Source organism: Zootermopsis nevadensis, unplaced genomic scaffold (assembly GCF_977971745.1).
Source record: "Zootermopsis nevadensis isolate Lab colony 2312 unplaced genomic scaffold, Znev_1.0 Znev_ptg000001l, whole genome shotgun sequence".
NCBI lineage: Eukaryota > Metazoa > Arthropoda > Insecta > Blattodea > Termopsidae > Zootermopsis > Zootermopsis nevadensis.
This window is the reverse complement of record NW_028259133.1, coordinates 10863602-10890655: the sequence shown is the minus strand read 5'-3', so window position 1 is coordinate 10890655 and position 27054 is coordinate 10863602. Positions and strand designations below refer to the sequence as shown.

At 36.0% G+C, this 27054-nt stretch overlaps 2 protein-coding genes across 8 annotated transcripts in view; one reads left to right on the top strand and one right to left on the bottom strand.

The window, feature by feature from the left end:
• LOC110829914 (uncharacterized) overlaps positions 1-27054 on the top strand; it is a 540512-nt gene that overhangs the window by 208853 nt on the left and 304605 nt on the right. For all 7 annotated transcript variants that reach the window (XR_015533587.1, XR_015533586.1, XR_015533588.1 and 4 more), the window contains exon 3: positions 3429-3517. Coding sequence is in view for 1 of the 7 variants with exons in the window: in XM_087342645.1 (XP_087198771.1) it covers positions 3429-3517 (89 nt within the window). In the remaining 6 variants the exon portion in view is untranslated. The remainder of the gene's footprint in view (positions 1-3428; positions 3518-27054) is intronic.
• The window catches only part of pb (homeobox proposcipedia), a 147380-nt gene that overhangs the window by 44541 nt on the left and 75785 nt on the right, over positions 1-27054 (bottom strand). The gene's annotated exons all lie outside the window — the stretch shown is intronic.

Here is a 27054-nt window from a genome sequence, read left to right as displayed (position 1 = left end):
ACGATGTGAAAAATATTTTATGACAGAATACCTTGTACCCTTACACCTGCTTAATTTTCATGAAATTTGGTACAAGAACGACGTAGAATAGTTGTCACTCGTACTACGTGTTCGTGCATCCTTGGATTCAGAACTTGGTCTTGAGACTGCTTTCTTGATTTACGTCTTTCGCGGGTTTCCTAAGTCCTTCGAACAAATTATGCGATAGTAGCTTCAATTGGGTCACGACAGCTTCCTTCCACCTCCTTTTCAGTTAATTATTTACTAACCATTTTTATAATTAGAAGCTATATGCTATTATCTGAAACATTAGCATAGGTATTTAATATACGAAAACTAAATATATTTTAATATTTTTTATAAAACAAATAGGTAGGACTTCCAGTTATGTTCACATAAATTAGAAGTAATTTGTAAAACGTGTCACGTACACCATTACGGCTATTAACATAGAAAAATGGCAAACCCAAACATATTTAACGGATGAGCCTATTTTACCGAGGAAACAATATCTTTTTAATTCATCTCTACCAGTACATTCTATTATTTAATACTTATTTACTTTTTGATATGTTACAAAATAAATAAGCTATTAGAATTTAAAAGGAAACTAATTATTTTTTTATAATCCTGATGTACTGAAGTTCAGATTGATATAATATATTAATCCTAAAGACAATATAAAATATTACATCATATAAAATAAATTAAATTAATTCAGACACGACACAGATGTACCACTGGCAACACTGCGGGCCGCATCCTTACTTGACAAATTAAATTTGTCAGAGAATAATGTGAGTCTTCATTCTTAGACAGTTTTTCTCTTTTGTTAAATTCATTGAATTAAACTTCTGTAGTGAATGCTTCCAGAATCAATGGGCCTACTTAAGTTTCTAATGTTATTGCATATATTACAGACTTTGTAAAATAATGTGTCCAGTTTATTTATTATCTGATATTTTTACTATTTTCTCCCATAAAAGTTGTGAAATTCAGTTCGAAATTTTGGCTTTACACTTACTGTAAAAATAGTTTTACCAATGCAGTTCAATTTTTTCCATTCGGTTAAAGATCGGAACGCCATATTAATGCGATTGTTATAAGGTTTGCTTTGAAACCTGGTTTTTCCATATTTTAAATATCCTACTTGTAAATGGGTTACATTCTGTATTTCGTATCCAGTTTCTTCGTGTTTTAACATATAAACAAACAAGTATCTGAACAACTTGATATTCGAGCTTCTTAATCAACCTGTAGCTTTTATCTCTTGTACTCCAACTCCCTTCTCCTCTTCATCTTCTCCTTGTAAGCGTCTTCCTTTACTTCTTTTATTTTACATCTTACATCTTGGATCAAAAATATTTTTGGAGCCTCTCCAGAAACTCCTGTGGCTTTTCTTCTTATATAAGCCAGCAACCACCTCCTTCTTTTTCACCCTGATTTTTGCACAATTCGCTTTCATTCAGTTTTCTTTTTATATATGACAATTCCTATCTCTTTCATGCTTATGTTCTACCTTCTTTCCTTCTGTTTGCATTTCTTTCTCTCATAAGTAACAAATAACAACCTCTGTCATCAGTCTCATGATTCTATATCATATCCTCCCTAACACATACACACACACACACACACACACACACACACAACACCCTTTTCTTTTACTCGTTACGCCTTTTCCTTCAGTGGACATATTATATAGTATGAGGACTCGTCCTCTTGGCCCAATGCAAACAAATCGGCACATCCACCCATCCGACCTCACCCCTCGCACAGCAGTTTCACTCCCTTTCTATGATATCACCATACTCGGAATTTGCATGGAATAGATATGGCAGGCCTTTTACCCAGAGGTTATACAATGCCCAATTTACTGTAATAAAGTTGCCGACTCCCTTGCAAAGTAGTAAAAATGAAACAGAAGTAACAAGAATGAAATTAAAGCTTAGGTTTTTTTACTTTTTTATTTTAGGAATTAGACTTAATGTATTTTAAGATACTTAATTCGGTTAACTAAAACGTATAACAACTTTTAAAGAACGGACTTCCAAATTCAAGTCGGAGGAAAACATTCTATTTCATACGTGTTTTATATTTTGCAGCTGTATAAGGCTAGACGTACAGGATGTGATGTATTACATAGCACCAGGACCTAATTCCGTGGCAGACAACTTTTTTCAGTTAGTAGTGGCTTTAGAAGCGCTTCAACATTTTTTTTCTTCAGTTTTTGTTGTCTTGTTTTGTCTTTGATATGTCGTAAGACAAGCTTCGATCAAAGGTTATATTCAGTGTTAAACCCTTCTGAAGGAACATGAAATATTTATTATTAGCATTTTTACAGAAACAACAAAACTCTGTTAAATTTTAACATTTAAGTTATACTTGAAATAGACTGATCAATATCTTAAACAGCCTGAAGTTCAGATCACACAGCTCATTCACTTAAGAGCTACAGTTATGGCGGCAATTAGATTTACTCCCTAAGCAGGCCTGGAAACAAACAAAATCATTGTTATTACTATAGAGTAGGATACGTGTGTTGATGATTGTTATCGAAGGAAGCCAATGTCTTTACCTTAACGTTTCTCAAATTTATTTGTCTGTTGTAACGTTATGGAGCAATGTTTCAATGTTCAAACTGACAAGAAAAGGACGAAGGTGTAATAAAAAATTACGCTAGATTAGCATGAAAAGTGCGTGGAGTATACATGGTTTTACTATTCAGACTTTTACCCTTCAAAGAGAGCTAAATTTCTTCCAAAGACCATTTCCAACCCACGATAAATACCAATAAATATAAGTTACCTAGATGCAAATGTAAAGTGCTGATTAATAGATTATATACAAATAATATTCTGATAAAGTCTATAAAATAAATATAACAATATTGCTGTACACAAAACGCAAATAAAACTTTATTAGCATTTTTAAAAAAACATCTAATTATAGAGAACAATTTTTTACGACAAAAGACGCAGGTCCGTGTAATATCTATAACTTTAGTTAACACTTTTTTGGAAACGGAAAATATTTAATGTAATGGGAAGACGTAATTAATGACTGTGCTGCATAAAACGCTTTTCAATTCTGTTGGTCACTGATAAAACCTGAAATTAATTTCAGTACTGAGCTCGTTCTTAGTTTCTCAAGGTTAACGATATTTAATTATTGTCTAGCTAATTTAATGTATTTCTCTTTCAACAGTAGTAAAGAAACAGCTATCGTAAGGCTGGGACATTTATTTGCATCCTTAATATTATATATGAGGTATGCAAAGCCTGAAAAAAGGCATTTATGAAATAATATGTTTAAAATACTCGTTTGTACATGCGTAGACTATTGTAATTGTGAAGGTTGGGATGTTACGTTATCCAAAAATGATCCAGCATGGTTGGTTTTATTTTTATTAAATACTTCTTTCTTTGCAGGTTTCAAACCACAGAAAATGTTGTTCATTTCACAAAAGGAGGTGACGGAATTATTCCGGCCAAAAGTAGACCGATCTCCCTTTCATCAAGTAAGTGAATAATAAGTTAATATTTAACAGAAAGCAAGAAAAACATTAGTAGCTAACAGCCGTGTCTTTCACAAAATGTGACACCACTCTAGTAAATATGGTTTTTAATATTGTTGGCACTTTTATCTTCCCCCGACAGAGGCAGAGGATATGTTTTCTAGCCTCTCTGTCCAGACCGGTTCCAAGGTATCCAACGGGTACCGAGGTCCTTTCTTTGGGGTAAGGCGCGGTTCGGGTATGATGCTGACTACTCACCCCATCTAGTGCCGAGGTTGAGAATGAGTAGGATCTTTACCGCCTCTCTCCTAAGTGCCAACATTACCATTTAAAGAGATGACTTTACTTGTTGGCACTTCGAATTATATTTTACCCGTGGTAGCGTCTGAATTGTTAGTCTATTGTTAACTGCGCCTCAATTCCTATAAGTAATCTAACAACGATCTGTAAATAATATTTGGCCTTACCACGATTAAATGTGACTCACCTGTAGAAGAATTTCACATCACACGTCAGAAAAATTGAGAATGATCCGGCAAATACCTGTTAGTATCTGAACGTAAAATACTGTGTTCGGAAATAAAACATAGACCCGATAATTACGTCCCTCAGATGAAATAATTCCTGCAAGACAGACGATTTGGTATATTACGTAACTATAGTGGTACATTTCCCTTTAAGTAGATTATTGGTGTGTCGAGTTAAAAACTTCTTTCTTCTTTTATTTTACAGCCTGTATTTCATGTTAAGTTAAGGTGTTATTTAGCAAAACGGTAGGTCCAGCCCTAAGTTAATGTTTAAATTATACAACGATATTAGTATACATTTTGGAAAATTAATGAACAAGATTTATGATATATTTTAGATTTTTTATTTTTGTTTTTTGGCATTTTAGGACTCATATTTATTTACCTTGGTACCGGATGTGTTATTACTGAAATACAAAAATAAATTAGACGTTTTTTCAATTCATTTATAACCACACATATGTGAATTCGTCAGAATTTCCTTGACATATTTAAAACACGTTGAAGGCCAAAAGTTAATTTTTGTTCAACCTATAAATTAGGGCCAAGTAGTTTAAAAACTCAACGGAAACAAACTTCTCTTCTGTAGACATATAGCTCTTTCCATTAAAAAAAAAATGAAAAGTTGATATTACATATCAATTTTTCAACAATTCAGCTCAAAAGGAAATTATCAAGTTTTTATAGCATTAATAATATCGTAACTACATACCTTCTATGACATTTTTTCCCTTCTTCTGCCCCTGCAAACGAAGCTGGGATATTTTAATGGATTTATAAACGGTGTAGTAGTGTATGTGTGAAATGGAAACGTTGTTACAGCGGTAAATGGTCGTAGCTTTTATGGGTATCATTAGAAGAAGATAGCAGTAGCATAATGGAAATCACCGAGAACTGTAGTGTCCACTGGTGGTCCGCACTCTTTCAAGTTCACAAGGGTTGCACCCAATAAATTCTAGCGATAAAACCAGCCCCATCTCCATCCCACTAACTCCTTTTTATTTCCACTGCTCTGAACGCGATGAAATTTGAACTTCGGTATATAAGCCATGGTGGTTAAGTTTATCTAGAAACTGTGAGATATCAGTGGTTAAAATTAAAGGGGGGCAATTGTAATAATATTAGGCATTATTCTTTATGCATTAAAACGTATAGGCCCTACGCAATAATAACAGTGCAATCCTGATGATAAAATCATCATACCATGATGACCTTTATATGAGCGGAGGTAAAGACCCACACATTCTTAACGTAGCTGGAGGTTAGTTTCCAGATTTACGCTACAGTTGGATAGGAGAGAGAGCAGAGAAGAATCCTTGCCTCTGGCGGAAATCAATGTCTCGTCGCTCAGCCTGCCTGTAGCCACTCGCTTAATTGACAGTCATCACAACACATCAGGCAAAAAAATTATTAAACATTTCGAAAATGTTTAAAGAAACGAGTTATCACTAGAAATAATTTTGTATGAAACTGTGATGTTTATGATGCGGACGTTGAATGAAATGTGTTTGTAGCCTATAACGTTACTGTTTATAGCAGTGGTATTCAACCTTTTTGTTCGCGTACCTCCAGATATAATTTCTCTTTAACTTTGTACCCCCAAAGCTGTTGGTGTATAATTCAAGTTATACATAGTATATAAACTACATCTAAAATAAATTAAATAAATTACATTACTGATTATTCAGTGTTTTTCATAAATAATATATATTTTTTTTAAATTTCACGTACCCCATAAGATGTCTTCGCGTACCCCAGGTTGATTCCCACTGGTTTATAGTATAGTGCTGATGTCCAGTGACATTTATCACTCGCAGTGGCCTACGTTCTGTACTTTGTATATGAAAACATTGGCGGAACAAAGGTGAGAGGAGAGGGGAAGATAATGCAGGGGCATGTTATCGCGAAGGGGGGAGGAACCATCCACAGTCAACAGGGAATTTTCGTAAAAAAATATCTAGTCACAAATGACGTTGGTGTGAAACGGAAAACAAACTGCGAACGAAAAGCGAAGGCTAACTTTGTAGACTTGTTTGTTACTTACCGGGAAAAATTTCGTTGGCCTTTGATAAGCCTTGAATACTTTTACAGTGGATGGTTGCTTCTTGTGTTGGCGGGTCATGGCCGCTTACTAAATTTTATACATAGGCCCAGGTTGGGAGACGATCTTCAAACTTGCTTCGGGAAAAATATCATTAATTCCAAGGTTTTATGAAATATCCGAATAACTGCTTTTGTAAAGGAATTTTATCAGAATGAGTGATTGAGTGTACGCATGTGTAATTCATATATAATGTATTGGCCATAGAAACATAGATTTGTTCTGTAGTGTCAAAAGGGTAGCCATTTTTTTATATGCACTAATACCGTTTAATTGGCAGTACGTAGGAAAAACCGGTAACTGAGTACACATTACTGCTATAAAGTTTAAGGCAGCATTGGACGTTAAGTGGGAAGGAGTTTTGTTTCGTTAGCATTATTATTTAGAACTGAAAACGGAGAGGGAAATGTTATTAACATCTGTTATGTACTTGGTGATATGTTACAATGTCGTATAAACCTCAATGTCTGTAGACAAAGAAGAGTGGAACGAGACAGATGGTTGACGAAATAAAATGATTATTTGGAGTCTTATAAATATGTATTTAACTTGACAGATACGGAACCCATTGCTAGTTTCGAGCGACTGTTTGTATCACTTCTGTTGCAAGGCCTCGTTGTAGAAATTACATAGATTTTTACGCCTCACAGTTATTAGTATATTTCGAAAATTAGTCCTATAGTCTTTCGCATATTTAGCAGTGACGAAAGCTCCTGTCTGGATAGTATTGGAGGGTTATGAAAGAAATGATTTACTGTAAAACAAAACAGATGCATTTTTATTGATACTGTTAAATACCTTAGCATTTTGGTGGGGTCATTTGGGAGACTTAACAATGAAAATTCATTTCCACAAGAACTGACTTCAATTAATACACCAGGATTCGAAATTGGCATTCAGTAATAATAAAACACGTTGTAAACCTTAGTTGTCTTTGCTGGTGAATTACTGAAAATTACACCTAACAAGGACTTAATGTTAAATAATTTTTGTCAGAGTATATATTCAGATTTAGAGCTAGAGTTTCGTGTTTTTAGTTAAGTTGTTAAACCATCTCATCTGATGTACTTCGTTTTTATCACACTCCATTCTCGAAAATGAGGCATTCGGGTATTAGTTGTGTCAGAGGTTTATTAACTGCAAACGTTCAGTTGTAAATTTTACATTTTGCATAAACGCATAATGGCTAATTCGTGCCTACCGATCCATAATTTTGAATTCCGAGGTTACTTCATGAATTCCATTAAATCTGATCAGTATCTGTCCAGTATAACCCATGCTTTACACACGGCTCAAATGGGGCTTTAGTTATATTATGAAAATAGGTTCTGTAAAGGAATATACAGAAAATTGTTTTGAAAACTGAAAAAGGGTTTTTTTAAATTCTTGATTTTCTTACGGTTCCCACCGAGTCTAATTTAGGGGTAGGATAACTATGGCCTTCGAGTCTGATGTGGCCCGTGAAAGAATTCAGTCTAGCCCGCGACTTCATTAGAATGTTATTAATAAGGAGGCCAATATACTCTATTAGTAAGAAAATTAAGATGTTTATGGAAATGTGCACTTTGGGGTCCACCATATCTACAATTTGACACGAGAAAGTAGAGAATGTAGGTTACTTCATATTAAGTTTAACACCCTGAAGCCGAAGCACGTCTAAATAATATTTACAAGTCCAGTTCGTACCTCAGAAAAATCAAAACACTTCACCATTACAAAAATCAGCTGGTAAATGCTGTTAAAAAATAATCGCTATTTACATTGAGAATCATGTGACAAAAACATATACAAAATTCAGAGATATTTATTGTTAAGCCAGTGGTGCATATACGTAGTTATTTCTGGGCTTAATATAATTAATTTGTAATGGCACACATCAGAGTTCAGGATATCATGTCCGTTTTCGTTACTAATAGTGTTACTTTTTTAATTATGACAGCGTAAATATTAGAGAAATATGCATTGTGTAAACCAAACACATTACAGATATATAAAACGAGACAGTGAGCTACAAATTACTGCAGCTAGGAAATGTGTAAAGGACGGATAGCATATGCTTCCTTATCTGCTAATACCACCACATCCCAGATTCCCTTGCGTATTACATCTAACGGATGTTCAGCTCACATATTCGCCCCGACTACAGTAAACAGTCTTCAGACAAAATAAGTTACAGTAACTAAGCATCGACCATTGCGGTGCCAAGTGGACTGGACCATGTAGCCCAGTGTCATAGCATATCCTTCTCACCTAGCGATCCTGAAATCGATAGTTCGATGTTCACGCAACAAAGCCAAGCTGGAGCAGACTTTATCTGTCGAGACTCTCCCTGTCAGCCATTACAGGACTATCTATCATCAATAGTATCGACACAACACAACATCAGTACTCAATACAGCGTCGTTAAAAACGTGACTCTATCGTTTAATGAATGCAATCAATCATTGAAGTTTGTGACAAATAACAGGCCTGGCCACAGAGTTACTCAATTTGCACAGTTGTGGAAGAATGTCGATCTGACAGCAGCTGTAACTTAACCGAACCGCTCTGCGACGTGCGGATTGTCACTAAACGCTGGAGTGGTAGGTCGGCGTTTTTGCGACTCCGCTATCTGGTGACGCTGGTGTGTAAGAAGAACAAGAAATCTGGGACCGCGTCCAAATAACGACACAAGAGGAAGGGTTACACTGTAATTCCAAAATGGTTGTCGCTTGTTTCAGAACAGATTCCTTGTTAAGGAATGGATATGGTTGCACGGATATTGAAGACAGCCTGAAGTTAGCGTGTCGGTTTTGTATTGGTCGGTTTAGGTTAGTCTTAAATCAAGGAGAATTAAATTTATAGAACACTTAGCGTGTACGGAACAGATGACAGACAAGTAGAATATTTAATTCAGAAACTTTAAGCGAAGAGACAACATGACGCACTTAGAAGAATAATATTAATGCGGGTAAAAGAAATGACTGCGTGTAGACTGGATTAGGCAATGAATAGGGCCCAGTTACTGACCTTGGTAATCATCCTAAGTTTCGAGTTTTATTAAAGCAAGGAATATCTTTACTAACTACCTAGGTATCAAGTTTCCAAAAAGGGCCCCGAATCATGGAGTTATTTCGAATAACCCTAGTGAGTTTCTCGAAACATATTGAATGTTACCCTCTGCCGAAGTAATAATAATAATAATATATTTGGTTTAGACTATATACAGAGATCTGTGGCCGCCTAACACCAGGTTTTCACGGCCACAGTCCTTACATACGTAGCACTATTCGCACCACTGCTTACTACAACTATTCACTAATGCTACTCTACATGACTATTCCTTAATCCCTAATACTATTTACATAACTCTTCCGTATTGTTCTCGTGCCTTCTACCCCAGTGGCAGTTCTAAATTCCTAATTTTGACCTGTCTTTTACATCTTACTTTGTACAGAAATTTCCCTACATCCCTGACCTCCGTGTCATTCGTAGTGCTTAAAATTTTCTTGAAGGCCAACTCTTCGCCAACGGTGAACCACTTGTTCCTCAGGAGCTGTTCCCTCCACCTCCCGGTTTCCGTACGCTCTGCCGAAGTACAAATAATAGGGTATAAATAAAAGTATTAGATTAGACTACTCTCGATTTAGATCCGCAAAGAAACAAAACCACGTAAAAACCAAGGTTTGTCCAGTTTCTTGAGCTAAGACTGTATATGGTTTGATTTCGCCATACTGAATCCAAAAACCATTGATTTTACCATAAAATATAATTTTTGAAACTAATCTATCTAATTTTTGTTCAGATGCTCAATGATAGGGCTGTTGTTTATTTGACTTTTATCGCAGGTGTTGTGGAGCTTGTAAATAAATGTTCTTGTCGAAAATAGTAAGAATAACATTAAGTTAATAACTTCGGCAATTTCTTTTTAACTCCATGAGTCTCATGTTTGTTTGTGACAAATTATAGCGTTCCGCTATCTCGCCGCCTCACTGGTATCTCACTTTGTGCTAATGCACTCCATATTTTGTTTTTGTTTATTTGTCAGTTATATTAACAACCACATTGTTACAAAATAAGTCGTGGAATTTTGAAGACAGAGACAGCCGAAGAACATTCTGGTAGTGTGATATGTTTCTAGTTGTTGTTATTTTAATTATCATTTTGTCGACCTAGTGTAATAATTATTTAATCAGTCTTGCCTTGATTTATTTTCTATTTAATATATGATACACCAAACACGTTTCAGTCCCAATGAACTATCATTAGTCTATGTCGCGCGTGTAGTAAAGAAAAGAAAAGAATTGTTTATGGAATAATTATTACGTTACATTTATTCAACAAGTGTCAGGAAAATGTTGTCATTTAAAGTTTGTTTGTTTGTTTGTTTAGGATCTTCGGTACTGACATCACATGTAGCAGGAAGTTCTTAGAATCACATAAAAATTACCTCCGTATGCAGGATTGGGGCGTTTACGGGCACAAAATCTTAGTTGCTATGACCTCTCGGATGATATCAGTAAATTAAGTTTGGTGTAGTTTCGTTAACAAAGAAGGTTTTGTTGACGGAGGAAAAACACAGTTATGACAAACACAATAAATGGCAATTGCATCTATGTAGCAAAGTGTAATTTCTGTATAACAAAGACCAATAATCTCAGATTTCCAGTGCATTCATTCTTTACACCAGAAGACGTCTATTGTTAGGAATTTCCCTGTACGTTGTTACATATTAGCAGTTTCACAGGTTTGTCATTCGTACAAGCCTTAAACCGAAAATGCTAGTCTTAATTAAAAGTGATTTGTTTTTGCAAGTTGTGTATATTATTATTGTATTCTAAAACTGAGGATAATACTATTTGTTAACATCTCATTTCCTGAAAAAACTCTAACTGTGATAAGGTTCCAGGAACAGTGAATACATATCTGTTTGTAGCCCTAGCTCCGTCTGTCATAATTAAACAACTAACGCGTTTGGATGGACGACTAAACTTTTTAACAATACTCTGAACTGAGCGTTAAAATTTATTCATACTGTCACCATAGCAGACGCTTATACATCTAATTCACTTTAATACAGCATCCATATAAACCCCTATTACATATACGCCTGAATACTCGAATATACCTGTGTAAGACACTGCTGTAGCAAAACCCGTAGGATCAACAATTCTTCTACAAAGTCCTGTCAATGAGCACAATCCTGAGTCAGCTATATACAACTCTCATCCTCTTAACCTGCTCTCCAAAGATCTTTCTTAGGGTTACCCTGCCATTTCTTTCGCGTTCTGAGAACTGTTATTTTTCAAGACTTTCCCTCTCAGTTTTTAATACCATATATATCTCGTTTTCGCCTGAACAATCCACATGCCCAGCACATTGTAGCTTTCTAGAGTTCACCGTCCTAAGTGTTCTGTGAAAAGTTACGAAACGTCTCGTCACGTAATGTCCTAAATTTGACATTTGTTTTTTATCCTTTTGTGGTCGGAATATTTTCCTGCTCACACCATTTTCAAGTAGCAGGCCTATAATGGTATACAAATATGAAAGATCGAAAAAACGGGTTTTTTACTGATATTTTCGAAGTTTTTCGATGATGAATATCTTTATTGTAGTGACTGCTGGTAGTAAAATATTCAGAATGTTAAGAAGCCGTGTTTTTCCATGTCATTTACGGCCTTTGTACTTAGCCGCCACGCCACAAAATCACGCAACGCGACGGGGACATTCCCGCAATATTTATCACTACTTGTCATCAGAAGCAGAAAGTTCTCGCACTCTGTCTGCATTTCCAGAAAGAAATTTCAATAAAAGGAATGCAAAATTACTATAGTTACAGCAACGCTCTTCAGTACTGCTAGTAGACTTGAGTTATCATGACTAGAATTATAATTTAAATTCGTTCTTTATTTTGTTACGATATCATAATAATAATGATAATAGTAATCACACAACAAATATTTGGCCAACATCCCGGGCGATTACGGCTTTAGGGAACTTCAGAAAACAGCCATTCTATGATCATCATACATCATTCGAAAGACGCTCATATAACACATATAGTATATATAGTCATGGCTCACAATAAATCTATATAATACATATAACGTATTAAAAACAAAATGTATTTCAGAAATAGCTGCTGCACCATGTACCTCAGGGGCAAGATTAGTCCCAGGTACATAAAAGTAAATACCCTGTAAAATTGTAAATAGATGGAATAATAATAATACTTAATATTTATGGAAGAATATTATAGTAAAATAAATGTTTACAAAGGATAGAATGATTAAGACGGTAGGTTTATTTGCCAAGTCCCTTGCGAACAGGCTGAATCTTTATTAAACATGGGAACAGACGTCAGTTTCTTGATGGAATATAATGTCTCCACTTTTATAGCTGAAGAACCAGGCAGTATGTTTCTTCGAAATATTCGTATCTACCTGCATGTATGCAACTCAGAACATCAATGTCGACATCTCCACCGACGTGAATATTATTTAAATGTATATTTTAATTAAAAATCTACTATCGACTTGTGATGGGGCTGGAAAGATATCTGTGAACGGTATGAATGAAGAATGAGTGACGTGCAGTATTTGTGAAAATATTAAGAATAATTAATTCTGCAACTTCTGAGGGATGTGGAAATCATAATAAACCAAATTCTCAAACAAATTAATAAAACTGTCCTGCTAAAATCGGGTCTCCTTTTCCCCTCTCCCTTTATTGATCGCGAAAAAGTAGGAAATCGCTGATATTTTTTAGCGTTTATGAATTACAGAAACTGTTGACCAAATAAAAGTTCAGTTCATTAAAGAATATGTTAGAAGATTTTCGTCATGGAAATATAATTTAACTTCTTAGCCGTTATTTACTGAAGAAAATAGAAACTTCTTTACAGGCGTAATTCCCATTTATCCGTTCATATGTTTCGTGTGCTGTTTTGTCATCACGTTTTGTTCGTATTTCATTAACCTCTATTATATGTCTATGTTTCACAATGACTTGGTTATGTTACTGTTGCTAAGTAAGCTTCTAAAATACGCCCTTAAAATAGCAGTTAAAGTGTGTCTTGTCATTCTACTCGATCCTTTGCAATGTGAGTTTTTATGTTAGGCTAAAAATATGTTTATGTAATCTACGTAAACGAAAGTAAATCTACCGCTCCTCGTTAAATATTACGCTTTGATTGTTTTTCCAGCGCCTTACGACGAGACTTCTCGAAGTGTAAAAGATGCGTTTGAGTCTCCAAGAAAGAATGTATAGGAAAGCGTCGTAGCTTATTTTGACGCACTATCTAAGCACTAATCTTAGAAAAACAGTCGGACTGAGCGTCTGGAATGCATGTTGCCAGTTCGCCCACGAAAAATGTTGTGTACAGTCCTATGAGAGTCAGACAATTCTATTCATGTAGTTTATTCAACTTGGCAAATTAATCTCCCATATGCTTCAACCATGATTCTTGTGGAACTATTTTGCTGCTGTTTAATATGTGATAATAAAATTCGCTATTCAAATATCGGTCTCACAACATTGCTATAACCTAATGGAAGGACTAGTGACTATGTGTGCGTTGTATTAGACTGCTTAAATTTGTCAGAAGTCTGGACCTAAAAGGGTTAGTGAGGGTGAGTCAGACTTTCTCGCGGACAAGTAAACACTGCTTGGAGACCCAGTCATGTATAAATACAATGGACAGTCTTTTTATTCGCATATGGTCTGTACCCTGATGATGGAGGCAGAGATAGTCTCCGAGACGATAGACTATAATTCGAGAGAGACAAGGCTGATCGTCAGAGATTATGTTGTATTCAGTGGCTATGAAAGCTACAAATCTTAACATGTTAGTCACACGTAGAACGGTAGGTCTGAAGATGACCGTCGTCTGGCGTCATGTGCCGTGTAACGTCGTTTTAGAGGCGCCTACTGCCTCTGTCATCAGGGTGATGTGTGTCGGAAGACGGGTGACGTGTCTTGGTCTTTGTGTCGCAGACGGAAGTGTAGGGATCAGAGTCGAAAGGGCTTCGAATCTCCGAATGAAGTTTAGAGTAACTTCCCTACAGAGATTCGGTTAGTGAGATTTCAGGTTTTCATTACGCGAAGTACAATCATGGCTGCTTTCTTGGATGTTGCACCGTGAACTCTCGTAGAAATTGGCCGTCGTTTCAGAGAGGTTTTCTGCTTCTATCATCAAGGTCCCCATGATGAAAGCAGTAAGAACTCGAAAATTTCTGTCTTCTGGGTTGTTGCGCTGTGTAGTCTGGTCGATGTTAACTAACGTTTCAGAGGTCATACTGCCTCCGTCATCAGGGACGAAGACAGTATGACCCCTGAAACGTTGGTTAACATCGACCAGACTACACAGCGCAATAACCCAGAAGACAGAAATCTTTATACTCACCGCTGTGAAAACCTCAAATCTTACATAGTAAGAACTTTGTGACGTAATAACAATTGGCAGTCCAAAGCTGCACACTCAACATACATTTATAGCAAGAGGGATCAGTATGGTGTCTAGCTACAGGCTGGATGACTGCTTCGGGATTCCCGGAAGGGGTAGGAAATTGTCCTTTCGCCACCATATCCCTCCCTACTGCTCTGAGGCACTAAGCCTACTATTTTACCTCAACTCCCCCATACATCTTCAGGTCGTGGTTTTCATGTATTCCTCCGGATTTTGCCACAGTTATATGCATCGATAAACAACAAATATGTTTTGAAGCATGGGCTCTTTTCCTTGCTTAACTTGAGTTTTTATTAAATATGTAGTTAGTTGAAAACACGGAAAATTAGTCTACACCTTTAAACCGCAAACCGTTAAATATAGACCGGCTTTTAAAATTAGGCTTGTTAGGATAAAGTTAGTGAATAACTCTCCTATACAGATCACCATTGTAACACAGAATGCAAATTTAATCATGTTATAAGATTTATTTATTAGAGTACGCCATCCTTTCGGAACAGGAGAGAAAATTTTATAGGAGCGGCATGTTCTAGGACAGATAGGCCTTAAGGACTGTTACGTGCATTGACCGGTTGCTTAACGGCGCCTACCTGTATGTGCTTGGAGGAGGGTTATGAGGTGCAGCTGCTGAAGTGGTTACAGGTCATCAGGGCTTGTAATTAAAGTGTCAAGTGCGCAAGGCTGTTCAACTGTAGGCTGAATTTTCTACAAGAAAAGCAAATGAAACTTGGAAAGGAATGCCAAGATCTGCTTATTCTTCGGATCCGTTAATTAGAATCATTTCTCAAAATGTAAGAACAAAATATATAATGTTCAGAAGAATATCCTCACCCATCATGTAGACTTATATTAAACTTACACGAAGCCTTCGAAACTTTAGACTGATCGTATAGTTTGAATAAGAAATGAAATGAGGTTCTAAAAATTTAACGATACCTACTCGATGGATGTCAATCGATACGAGTACATTGCCCTTTAGGAATTCTGTACTAAAGTAATGTTTCATTTTTCTTATCGTATATCGCTGCTGTGAACAACTGTAGATAAGGCTATATTTGAGCGTTTCTCATACAACATAACTCACACAGAAGTAATTCAAATATGACTAAAAATTAAGGGCAAATATATTCTTAATCTCTGGAAAATGATCCCACTGTAATTACATCTCCATTTATTTATCAGATTTACAATACCCTAGTTTACCGACGTTCTGTGTGGAAGAATACAGAACAGTACCTAAAAGAAAACCACAAAACAGAATTACATTCGCTGTGATGACATTCATGAGAATAAAAGAAAATACACTTGGGTGGACTTTAGAAGAATCGGAGTAGTGAAAGAATTAAAAACGTAATCTAAAATAGGAGAACTTCGAAATATGAAACCAATTGGATTCAATGTGTTGGATGCAATGAGACAACTTCCCAAACTGTTAAGAATTTCAGACATCCGGATTAAGAAAACGTGGATTACTTTAAACAGACATTCGGACAAATCAGGCCGGAACAGGCCAACAAGTGACCTAATTCTTTGACAGCTAAATTAATATGAATATCATTGAACATGGTGTAGAAATTATGAAACTGGAAATGGTTATGAATTAACCATTTTCTCCTGTTCTGTGCTTTCTTTCTCTCAGAACCAAATGTTTTCTGTAGTACTTAATTTTTATCTAACGTGAGTATTTAACTTCGAAGTTGTATCTTGGGCCCATTCAGACATTAACTTAACAATTACATGACTGACAATCAATTTGCCTACTATGACCTAACACATTATCTTTTGTTCTTGCGTGTCATAACAATTAACATATTACAAATATTGTGCTGGTGGTTGCTAGTTTTATTGCAATACGAAGTACGGGGCAATTAAAATTCAATTTAGTGTATTAATAGTCTACAAATGGGACTCATCGTTGACCCGCATAAATTATAGAGAGCTGCCCCGGGGGTTATACACAGGTAAATAATGTAGAAACAATAAGGGTTATCCTGACGGGTGCTACCTACAACAGCATTATAATGAATACATACACACACAAACACAGTGTGACTCTAAAATTGCATGTTCAACACTGTATCCCCTTTCGGTAGATTATATTAAATTAAATATGGGAAATGAAACTATTTTGTTGCGGAAACATATAAATATTACGTGTTCATTCCAGACTGCTGCAGTTAATCACGAGCGTATTATAAAATAAAAAGTGTAGAAAGAGAGCGGGGGATAAAAAGAAATAAAAATTGTTTTTCTGGACTTGCAAGGGGTAGAAAAAGTAAAAGAAAAGATTATGACTGTAAATTATCTGCTGCAGACAATTGCCGCTCGCATTGCGCTGCTTTACAGGATTGTTTTCCCTTCTCTTGCTACATTTTTAGCAAATAATACAAAAAATTATGATTATTTATTTTGCTCTCCACCAACCGCTCATTCTTTCTTTCCATTAATTTCCTCTGCATTTTCGAAATGTGGAGGGGTGGGATTTGGTCTTAAGTTATAATAACCGTTCTCTTACAACTGCGTGAACACAATACGACTTCTCACAATTCTTTCAAGTGTGTGCATCGTGGCAGCTCAGATGTAAACTCCTTTACCTCTCAATCCAAGTGCCCTAAGAATTCACTTCCCACCTGTGACATGATGATTTTAGCCCATTCACAAAAAAAGTTTAAAAAAAGCTCATATTCGGCAGTTCCCGGGTTCAAACCTAGGTCCGAATTCCAGCTATCCTGCTTGGGGTATTTCGTGTTTTTACTCAGCCCTCCGAGAAAATTTGAGGACAGTACCTCAAATTAGGTCACGACCGCTTCCTTCCGAATTCTTTTCGATTTATTATTCAGCATCATCCTCTCATTCTACGCTGTATAGTTTGAGATACTGAAGGCGTCGTTAAATAAATAAGAAAAATAAGCTGAAATGATTTTGATGGACTGCATCGTTTGGGTGTTATTAACTTTTATCGACACATAGTAAACCAATGGACACTCTACACGAAGGCCTATATGCGTTTCTACGCACGTGCTTTTCATAGGAGCATTCGAAGCATTCACTTATGAAAGTGTATGTGAGTAACAGAGGAAACCTGTCAAGTTTCAATAGTATACATATTATTTTTCCTAATTTGCTTTTAAAGTTTTAGAAACGTTTCTAGTCAGACCTTTCCTTCCCCATTTTTTATAATAGAGGCTGTAGATAGTTTGATTTCTGAGGGAAATCATCGAAGGAATTGTATGGGTTTTGTTATGATATGGCTTAATTCAGCACTTTTGAATAAATTAAGTAGAGCACATTTCGAAGGTTTTGTAATTAATATCGAGGCACAGTTGATAACACCTGAATTTAAATATAAACTTTATACTTTGTAACGTACGAAAGATTTAGTATAATATTTTTATTTACATTTTGATATTGCCTGTCATTGCAATATTGTAACAGGAGTTTCCATGCTCGCTTCCAAGGGCTTTCTTGTCTAACTTGGTCCTAAATCAATAGGCGGTTTTTTCGCTGATCTTAGTGTCCTGACAATCTTTCATTTAGTGCAAAGTATAAAAAGTACTTCTTAATGCGTTGTTGTATGAATGTTTGTTTTTTATGCGCTAATACACATTTTCTATTCTACGACTTTCTCTGAGACAATTTTAGTATTCAGTACAAAAATCATATAATATAATGCGTTCGTCTGTACGTACATAAGACTCTCTGTGTAATAATCTGTGTAAATATGAACAATTGCTTGATACGATTTAAGTTCAATAATTCGTATTTAATTGATTGTTACTGTGGCAAATGGATATTGAGTCACCACTCTTGTGCTCTCAGAAATCATTGAACTCAGGATCTTTCCCTTCATCCTAATATAAACTTATGTACATAATACTTTAAATATTAATATTTATAACAATTCGGAACACATATTTTGTCAGCACTGTATATATATTTCCATTCTTTATCTCGTTCTCGTTCCCTCATATCCAATCCTTAAAAAATTCCCCTTCCACCTCACATCCAAAACTTTGTTATTTACCCTAAAGTAAAAAGAAAAAGAACGACGAACTAATTTCTTGATAATTTGAAAGTCTCTACCATAGGAACAGATTCTTGGAACAGGTTTAAAAACGGGGAGCTGTAAGGATGGAAGAGAAGGCAGGACTCTGAAGGGGAGATGGGAAAAAAGAAAACTTTACTTTAATTTGAGCACCAACCAAAACTCTAATCTTCTTATAGTATTCTTCGTTACTTATTCTTTTCGCTCCGTTTATCTCAAACGCTCCCCTTTCCGTAAACCACCACCTTATTCTTTACCGCAGCCACAGTGGTAGTCCCTCCCTCTTGCAAAAACAAACCACTTTCAGATAAAGGAAGGAATGCAAATCAAACGTTTTCTCAGTCTCCCTGAAAAAGGACATGATGCAAATTGTTCGCACTCTAGATATGTTATATGAAAATAATACGAATTTAAAAGCTTAAAAGTAATATTTTCTCCTCACTGTCTAACTCAATGGGGCTGAGTCATATTTGAGAAGCTGAAAATTGCTTAGCTGGTCAAGAAATTACCTCATATTAGGGAACCGAAAGTTTTATCTCCACTTTAACCCAGAGTACGCCAGTTGAATCCAGCCCACAAGCTCCCACTTTATTTGTTTAACATCGATATTGACTGGTTTTTCCATCTAAATCTAGGTCTCCTAAATGGTTTCTCCTCTTCAAGTTCTAACACTAAAATTGTTCATCCATGATTCATTTCCCCGTGCGTACTATCTGCCCATCCTATCAAATTATCCTTATGATATCTGGTTAAGAGTACAAGATAGGAGGTTCAATATGCAGGAATACATCACAGGTAATTTTTTACATCAAGCATGCCAAATTCTTTGAATTTTTTAGATGTTCATGCGCCCGACATCAGTTATCAAATTATGCGACCCCAGATATCGCAAATTTAATACTTTTTGATTTTCAGAAACATGTCAACGACGTATGTGCAACTGTTTTATACTACAATGAAATGAAGTGAAAATGCGTTTCAGAGAAATTCACATTTGTGCTCGGCTATGGAAAAATAGAGAAATGACAATTATATCTGAAGCATGCAATCAGTAAAATTAATCTGTTATGATTTTCTCCGCCTATGTGATGGTTCCCAGAAACGTCACGTTTGCTTTAACCGGCTTTTAGTAGAGTCTTACTTTCTGTCTTTCATTCAATTGTTATCCTTGGCACTTTGGTTATGTATGACTTATTTAACAATATTCTGAGCTACTGACTGCATCGTTAAATAAATCATAAATAAAATACATTATCAGTAGCTCGGACTTTACAGCGTCAAGTTCTCACGTTATTCTCAAAAATCATGCACTCCTTTCGGAATGACCTATCGGTATTTTATTAAACGTATTTAAGAATCTGAGAAAGAAAGAAAGAAAGAAAGGTGTTATAGAGCGATGTTAATACAGTATGTTCGATTTGCAACATATGCCTAATACAATAGTAATTTTAAGCTTCGATGACAGCAATAAAACAGAGGGGAGTTGTTTTCTTTTCAGGAAAAACGTACAGAACAGCTTTACAGCGAATGCTGAAAATGTCCACCACCTTCTCACAAACAAGCATCCACCATTTTGTGTGGATATGTATGTAAAGGTGTATACCGGTTTTTTTTAAAAGATCAGTTAGTTGAAAAGACAACACAAGGAGCATGGATATCTCATATGCCACTCTTGTTCTTAACATTGGAGAGTTGTTTTAAATGCATGGAAATAAATGGCTAGCAGATCTACATATGGAATACGCCCTGAAAAAGGAAACCCGAATTTCCTCTCTGTCAGTATAGGTCTAAACTCAAGGGAAAATTGCATGGGACGTAAGATAAAACATGGAAGACTGTTAATCTTTGCAATAGGAACAGACGAAAGAACTTAATCGTGGTGCCGATAACGTTGGATCCTACATGAGGTCGACATATGGCGACAGAATTTCCTCCTGGGAGGTCTCATCTGGTAGCTAAAGTGGCAAAAGTCTGTCCGTCCAACTGACAGAACGTACTGGTTCGAATAGCAAGTTCAATGTTCCTTGTGTTAGGAACCTCTGCGGACTTTGATAAATTTTAAATTTTAGTTAGCCTTTAGTAATGAAGTTCGCAGTGCGATGCAGACTGTAATCGTGAGTTTCTTAGTTATAAAATTAACTCAAGGTTAGGGTTGAGCTTAACTACAAAGAGGCACGATGTGCACTGACGAGACAATTCGTTGCATCTCATCTCCTCCATTCTCACAAGTGAAGGACGTCCCATAGTTTGAAAGCATCAAATGCAGAATGATTAGGAATTGCAAATTGTGAAGTCTTGGTAAGGTGTGATATTCAATTTAATTCACTAGACTACACTTTGGGATTAATCTGGAAAACTTAATACTTACATATTAAATTCGATACACGGCTTTTCAGAATTCATGTTAAATGCAACATGCTGCCTATCAGTTTAAATTATATTGGCATTAAATATTATGATGATGGAATCACGGAAAATTAGATGGAATGAACATGTACAGCTCGTGGACAGGAGAATTGGATACAAAATTTTGTTTAAAAATTCTGACGAGAAAATACCACCGGGAAGACCTAGACATAGATAGAAGGATGACGTAGATAAGTAGGATGAGGTGGGGGTTGGACTGGATTAATCTTATTCAGAAATACGACGAATGGTGGGCTCTTGTGGAATCAGAAATGAACATTCGTGTTATATAAAAATAGGAATATTTTGACTTGCTGAATGTACTCAAGAATGACTGTTTCATATGGTACCTGGTATTCATTTTAGGAAGAATAATTTTTAGCGTATTTAACGACGCTTTCTAAGTTGCTAAAATTAGTAGCGTCGAGTGTTATGATTACTACGAACAATTAATTGGAAATCAGTCTGAAAGGAAGAGCCCCCCAAAAAAGGGACTTCTATTACGGAATTCTGCCTTCGAACCGAGAATCGAACTCCGATCTTACCGAATACAAAGCGAAATGCTAAGCATTTAACTGCCACACTGAAAATGAGTCCAGTGTTGAGATTCATATAAGCAAATGTGTTTCATACTTTTACTGAAATGTGAAAGAACTGCTTTATGTAACTTCAACAAGAGGTAATAATGTGACCATCTTTCTCTGCTAATATATTTACACTGTTCTCATATTTCAGTTATTTTAATTAGTAAAATCGAAAAGCTATGTTTACATACAAGTACAAAATACTTTATTTTATATCTTCCAGTTAGCTCGTCTTTCTTCTTGGCTCTTTATTGGATAAGGCACAGTTAACATTTCAAAACTGATCTTTTGGTATAAGAAATAAATGAATAAATATAAGCTCCACCCAGCTACGCCGATGTTTCGAGATGATTATAAGAAAGGAGAAGGTTGTTCCACAAGTTACGCCCACTACTTAGGCCGCATACAGGCTTCGATGTAATCTTCCGCCTTCTTGAACTCAGTCATCCAACCAAAATACAACAAAGTCTTAGCAGGCTTAAGAACCGAGTATCCTTCTTACATTGATGATGAAATTGCCACCTACTTTTCCATTATTTGAAAGACTACAGCTACAACAAAACGTTAGTAATTTTAGACAAGCCTTGTCTTTTCTAACAGCTTATTAAGTTTACTGAATGAACAAGAACGAAAATAAATAGAATTTTGAAGCATAAAGCAGGGTTCAAATTTAACCCCATGGAAATTCCCGTAACATATATTCCCTTCACCTCTTCAAACACAGAATTTTGCGTTTCTTCTCCATCACAGAGGATTATAAGAGGTTCAGTTTTTCTAATATTTATCGGTCGAAGTTCAAAACATTCACATACAAAGTGGAAAGTTGACTGAATCGTGTTCGGATATCCTTGAATGAGAGACCTGTGTTTTTTCCGTGGTGCCTTTGAATATCAAGTAATATTTAAAGTAAGATACGATTACTTCTATTTACATTCAATATTCGTTACATATAATGTAGGAGCTTTGGTTTACTTCAAGAGGTACTGAGGTTCCGGAGGTACTGACAAAAAAGACACATGGCCTAAATAGAGGTCTCATCTTCGGATTTTAACTCACGACCTTCAAAATATTTTCGCTTAATAACATGCAAATAGACTGATAAATATGTAAGACTTGAGGTTCTCACAGCGGCGAGTATGAAGATTTCCGTCTTCTGGGCGATTCATCGTCCTGATGACGGAGGCAGTATGACCTCTGAAACGTTGGTTAACATCGACCAGACTACACAGCGCAACAACCCAGAAGACAGAAATCTTCATACTCATCGCCCTGATGATAGAGGCAGTATGACCTCTGAAACGTTGGTTAACCTCGACCAGACTACACAGCGCAACAACCCAGAAGACGGAAATCTTCAGACTGATAAATACTTTGTAAATTAAGTTTCTTGTAGAAATATCTCTTCTCTGTATCAGTGAATTTTAGACTTCAACGCAGCAACAGATTAAATGTTCTTAATAAAAGAAAATGTGCTTCTTGAGGCCAGTTGCGTAGATAACAAAAGACAATAGCTAAATGTATTTCTGCTCCGGTTTATTTTGGTGTTCCGCTTTCTTAACCTTTGAGGTTGAAGATTCACCACTGGACTGCCAAACTATTGGCTCGTAACCGATATCAGGGAAAATTAATTACTCCTATTGATCACCATTAGATGATTTATACAGTTTGTGCAACTCGGAACGAGTATAATGGGGCTGAACGTTGTTAGAGAAAAAACTAAATTTACTCTACTTAACACATAAAACAGTACAATACCGTACCGACTAAAAATATTTAAAATACGTGGCAAGAAAATCAGGAAGACTAATTTACAAAGGATAATGGGCTATAAATTACACGGTGCAACATGCAAGGGAAAGGCTTTCTTTATAAAATTCGCCATGATAACCTCAGATTTCAACAAAGTTAGGTAACGTTCGCTTAGCGTAATAATTCTGGCGTCGTCGGCAGGATTTTATCTTTGACTTTTGCGAATGGCACCAGTGAGGTCTGAGTTGGGAAATTTAACACGCAGTTACCTGGGCGCCTGCCTTGCTGCGTGACAACGTCGTGTATTTAATGGAGTTTGCAAAATAACGTAGGTTAACAGCTATTGAAGTTTATAAAAGTAACAATCTGACCATGTCTTTGGCGTGTTCTATGGCCTCTTCGTCACGAAACTTTACTTTTAAATCGAGTTTTGTTACAGAAATTAATTTAATGTTGTTCCAGAAGTTTCTGTGAGCGGGAGTTTAATCTCTGAATCTACTCACTCCATAACACACAATCATCGCTACAGCTGTGACCTACTTGTTGGAATTTCAGGGTACTTTTTTTAGAGAAGGTACTCGTACTGTGTTGTAGAATTTTAGGTTTTCACGGTGGTGTTATTTTAGATTGATGTCGTCTAAGTTTTTGCACCGTGAGTGTCCTCTGGTTGCAAATAAATGTCCCAGAGTAACGTCCCTCGGACACATGAGTTTAATGCAAGAGAACTACACTGCGCAACAACGCAGAAAGCAACTGTGTACAGGTGGGCTAACCTCACTTAGAATAACAAATGCTGAGTGTCAGATTTAGGAGCTTAAATATTGAACTAGTAATGACAGAAAGCAACTCTAATTAGCGTACACGAATGCTACTTTATACAATACAGGCTTTTCATTTCACTTCGTAAATCAAATAAACGTAAATCTTAACACTTCACCCAAATCAAATACCATAAAATGGTTCAGATTTAATTTGTCCTCATAATTAGTCAGTTCCATGTCTTAACAATGTAGGTATCTTATTTCCTGATGAAGGAAGGAAAAGATGTATACAGAATTTTGGTGGGTAAATCTCTTTGTAAAAGTGTATTTTGAAATATCGAGAAGTAGGTGGGTGGGTGTTATTTAGATTTATCTTCGTGAGATAAATTGTGAACTGTGTAATGGATGAAATTAACACGATCTTGTGCATTGGTGGGCTTTGCTGTTAGCAGTGTTGAACCTTTGGGTTTAACTACCGTCGTGTTTATTATGTGTATCTTGAAAGATAAAACAGGGGCTCACAAGTTACTATAAGCTACATGATAACATTATTTCCATGACAACTGAAGGCCCTCACATTATGCTTAGATAGCTTTGAACGGCTGTGTTGTTTGAAGCAGACCTGCATATGCGCCATTTGGCGACTGCTATGAAGGTAGTCTGTAAAAACATATTGCCCACGGGCTTATTCGTTTCTTGACCTGTTTGTTTAGGTCTGCCCACCAAGCAAGTTTCTACCTGGTGCATACTCAGCACACGGTGCTGAAAATTAACCCAGACAGTCATTGTATTTCGATGTACAGAATACAATTGTACTTTCTTTCTTGACTCATGTACGAATCTGTATGCGGACTTTAACAAGTAGCCTAGAGACCAGAGTTTATCTAAAAGAAATACGTAAAGCGATTAATAATTCTTGTGTGCTTCATGTTTTTGGTGTGTTTTGTAAGACAATTTGGAGTTCAAAAATCCCATTAGACTGTGAAAGGTATGAATGAAAAGTGTGTGTGACAAGCTCATTGCCCATCGACACATGTTTAGGTGTTACATTTAACAATTTATAAAACAGTTATTTTTAACCTCACTGCTGACTAAAGTGTAATTCCGAAATAAGAACAATCACGTGACATAAAACAAAATTAAATACCGTGCATCTGACTTTCAGAACCTCACACCAGTCCTACGCCTTGCTTTCGAATTGCCCAATTTCTGGACACTTCTAGCAATAAGCAAGTGTTGATTGATTGATTGATTGTTGATCATTTACTATGAAGGAATTCTGGACTTTATGGGTTAATACTTATGAATATATATTATTAAACCATTATCATGACATTTTATTAAGGCATTTTTAATATTATTATATGTTATTATGACTCTGTGTTTATACTACATTCGATTTTTCCATCATTTTTTGGGCGATTTAATAATCGATAGAGAGAGAATTTTAAGGGAACTGTGTGGGTGCAGATTGGATTCATTTGCCTCACGACAGTGTGTTCTTGTTAACATGGCATGAAATATCTTGACTCACTGAGCGGCTATAAATTTCTGAAAAACTCAGATTTGTGGAGTTAACGGAGGTCAAACTTGGGTATAAAATGAGATTGAGATATGCATATTTATTTAAAATTACAGTTTTGTTACGCGATATTACGAAAGTCAGTAATGACTGGTGAAATATAAAAAACACCGTGAAGAAACGACAATGCTCCGACCAATATTCGAACACGCACGCAACCTCAAACACCAAGGTCGAACACCTCTCTGATGACCTGGACCTTTGAGATCGACTTTTTTCATCATGACTCAGACGTTGTCTGTCATTAGGTCTTCAGATATAACATCAGTTAGCTCCGTAATTTGCCTGTTTTCTCTAAAACGGTAACACGTTAATCGTCAAACGAGGAATGCTGTAAATTTATAATATTATTAAATGAAAATATAAATTGATATCGTTTTAATAGAAACAAATCTTTTGGAAGGTAGATGTGAATGAAGAACAATGACTATATATTTCATTCATCATTAGAGTTATCATAAAATCTGTTCGCATGACAGGGAAATGTATCTGCAGAACAAGATAATCAACACGCTATGTTCATAATGAAGCACTGCGCGTGTTTCTATTGAATTTAAGATCTTCTGAAGAGCACATAATTTTAGAAATTTTCACAGCTTGAATGGTAGTTCAAATCGATACTCTGGCCAATACGTAAATATCAGAATTAATATTTTGACGTATGATTGGCGATAGGTTTTACCAACTGAAAGGTAAATAAATAAGACTGAAGAAATTAATCTTTGATCAAAGAGATATAATATACATTTCTTATCCAGTTAGACTTTATATTTCATGTTAAGAAGAAATATGAAGGAAATATAAATTTTAAATGTTACAGCGACAGTAATGATAAGATGTTCAGCATCCGTCAAAGAATTCTTCACTGATCGTCCGCCTTTTCGTTTGGAAGTGGAACGGATGACTGTGCTTTACATCACTTAACAGCTGTTGGTGCCACCTTGTCTGATATATTATGCAGAATGACTCGACTGACCGCCTGATTGATGAATCCCGTCTGACTACTAGGCTTTTACAGTGTAGGGATCAACAAAATCAAGATGCATAACATTTAAGGTGAATGCATGTGGAAAAAGCAAGGATTGAAAGAAAGGGGGAAGAAGATTTAGTACAATCCTCCCCTCAATCCTTCAAAAACACTAATAATGCACACGTGAGTAGTCACGTGTTTATATTCGACTTCAACAGAAAAGTGGGGCCCTTCATTGGATGCCCGACAGGAAGATACTGAGGACTGGAAATTGGAAAGGAATGCGGCATATGGCACAGTAAGATCCAGTGACCGAGAAAGTTGTCTCAGTGCGGTAACGTTCATGACTTGTGTTCATGGGGTAACCGC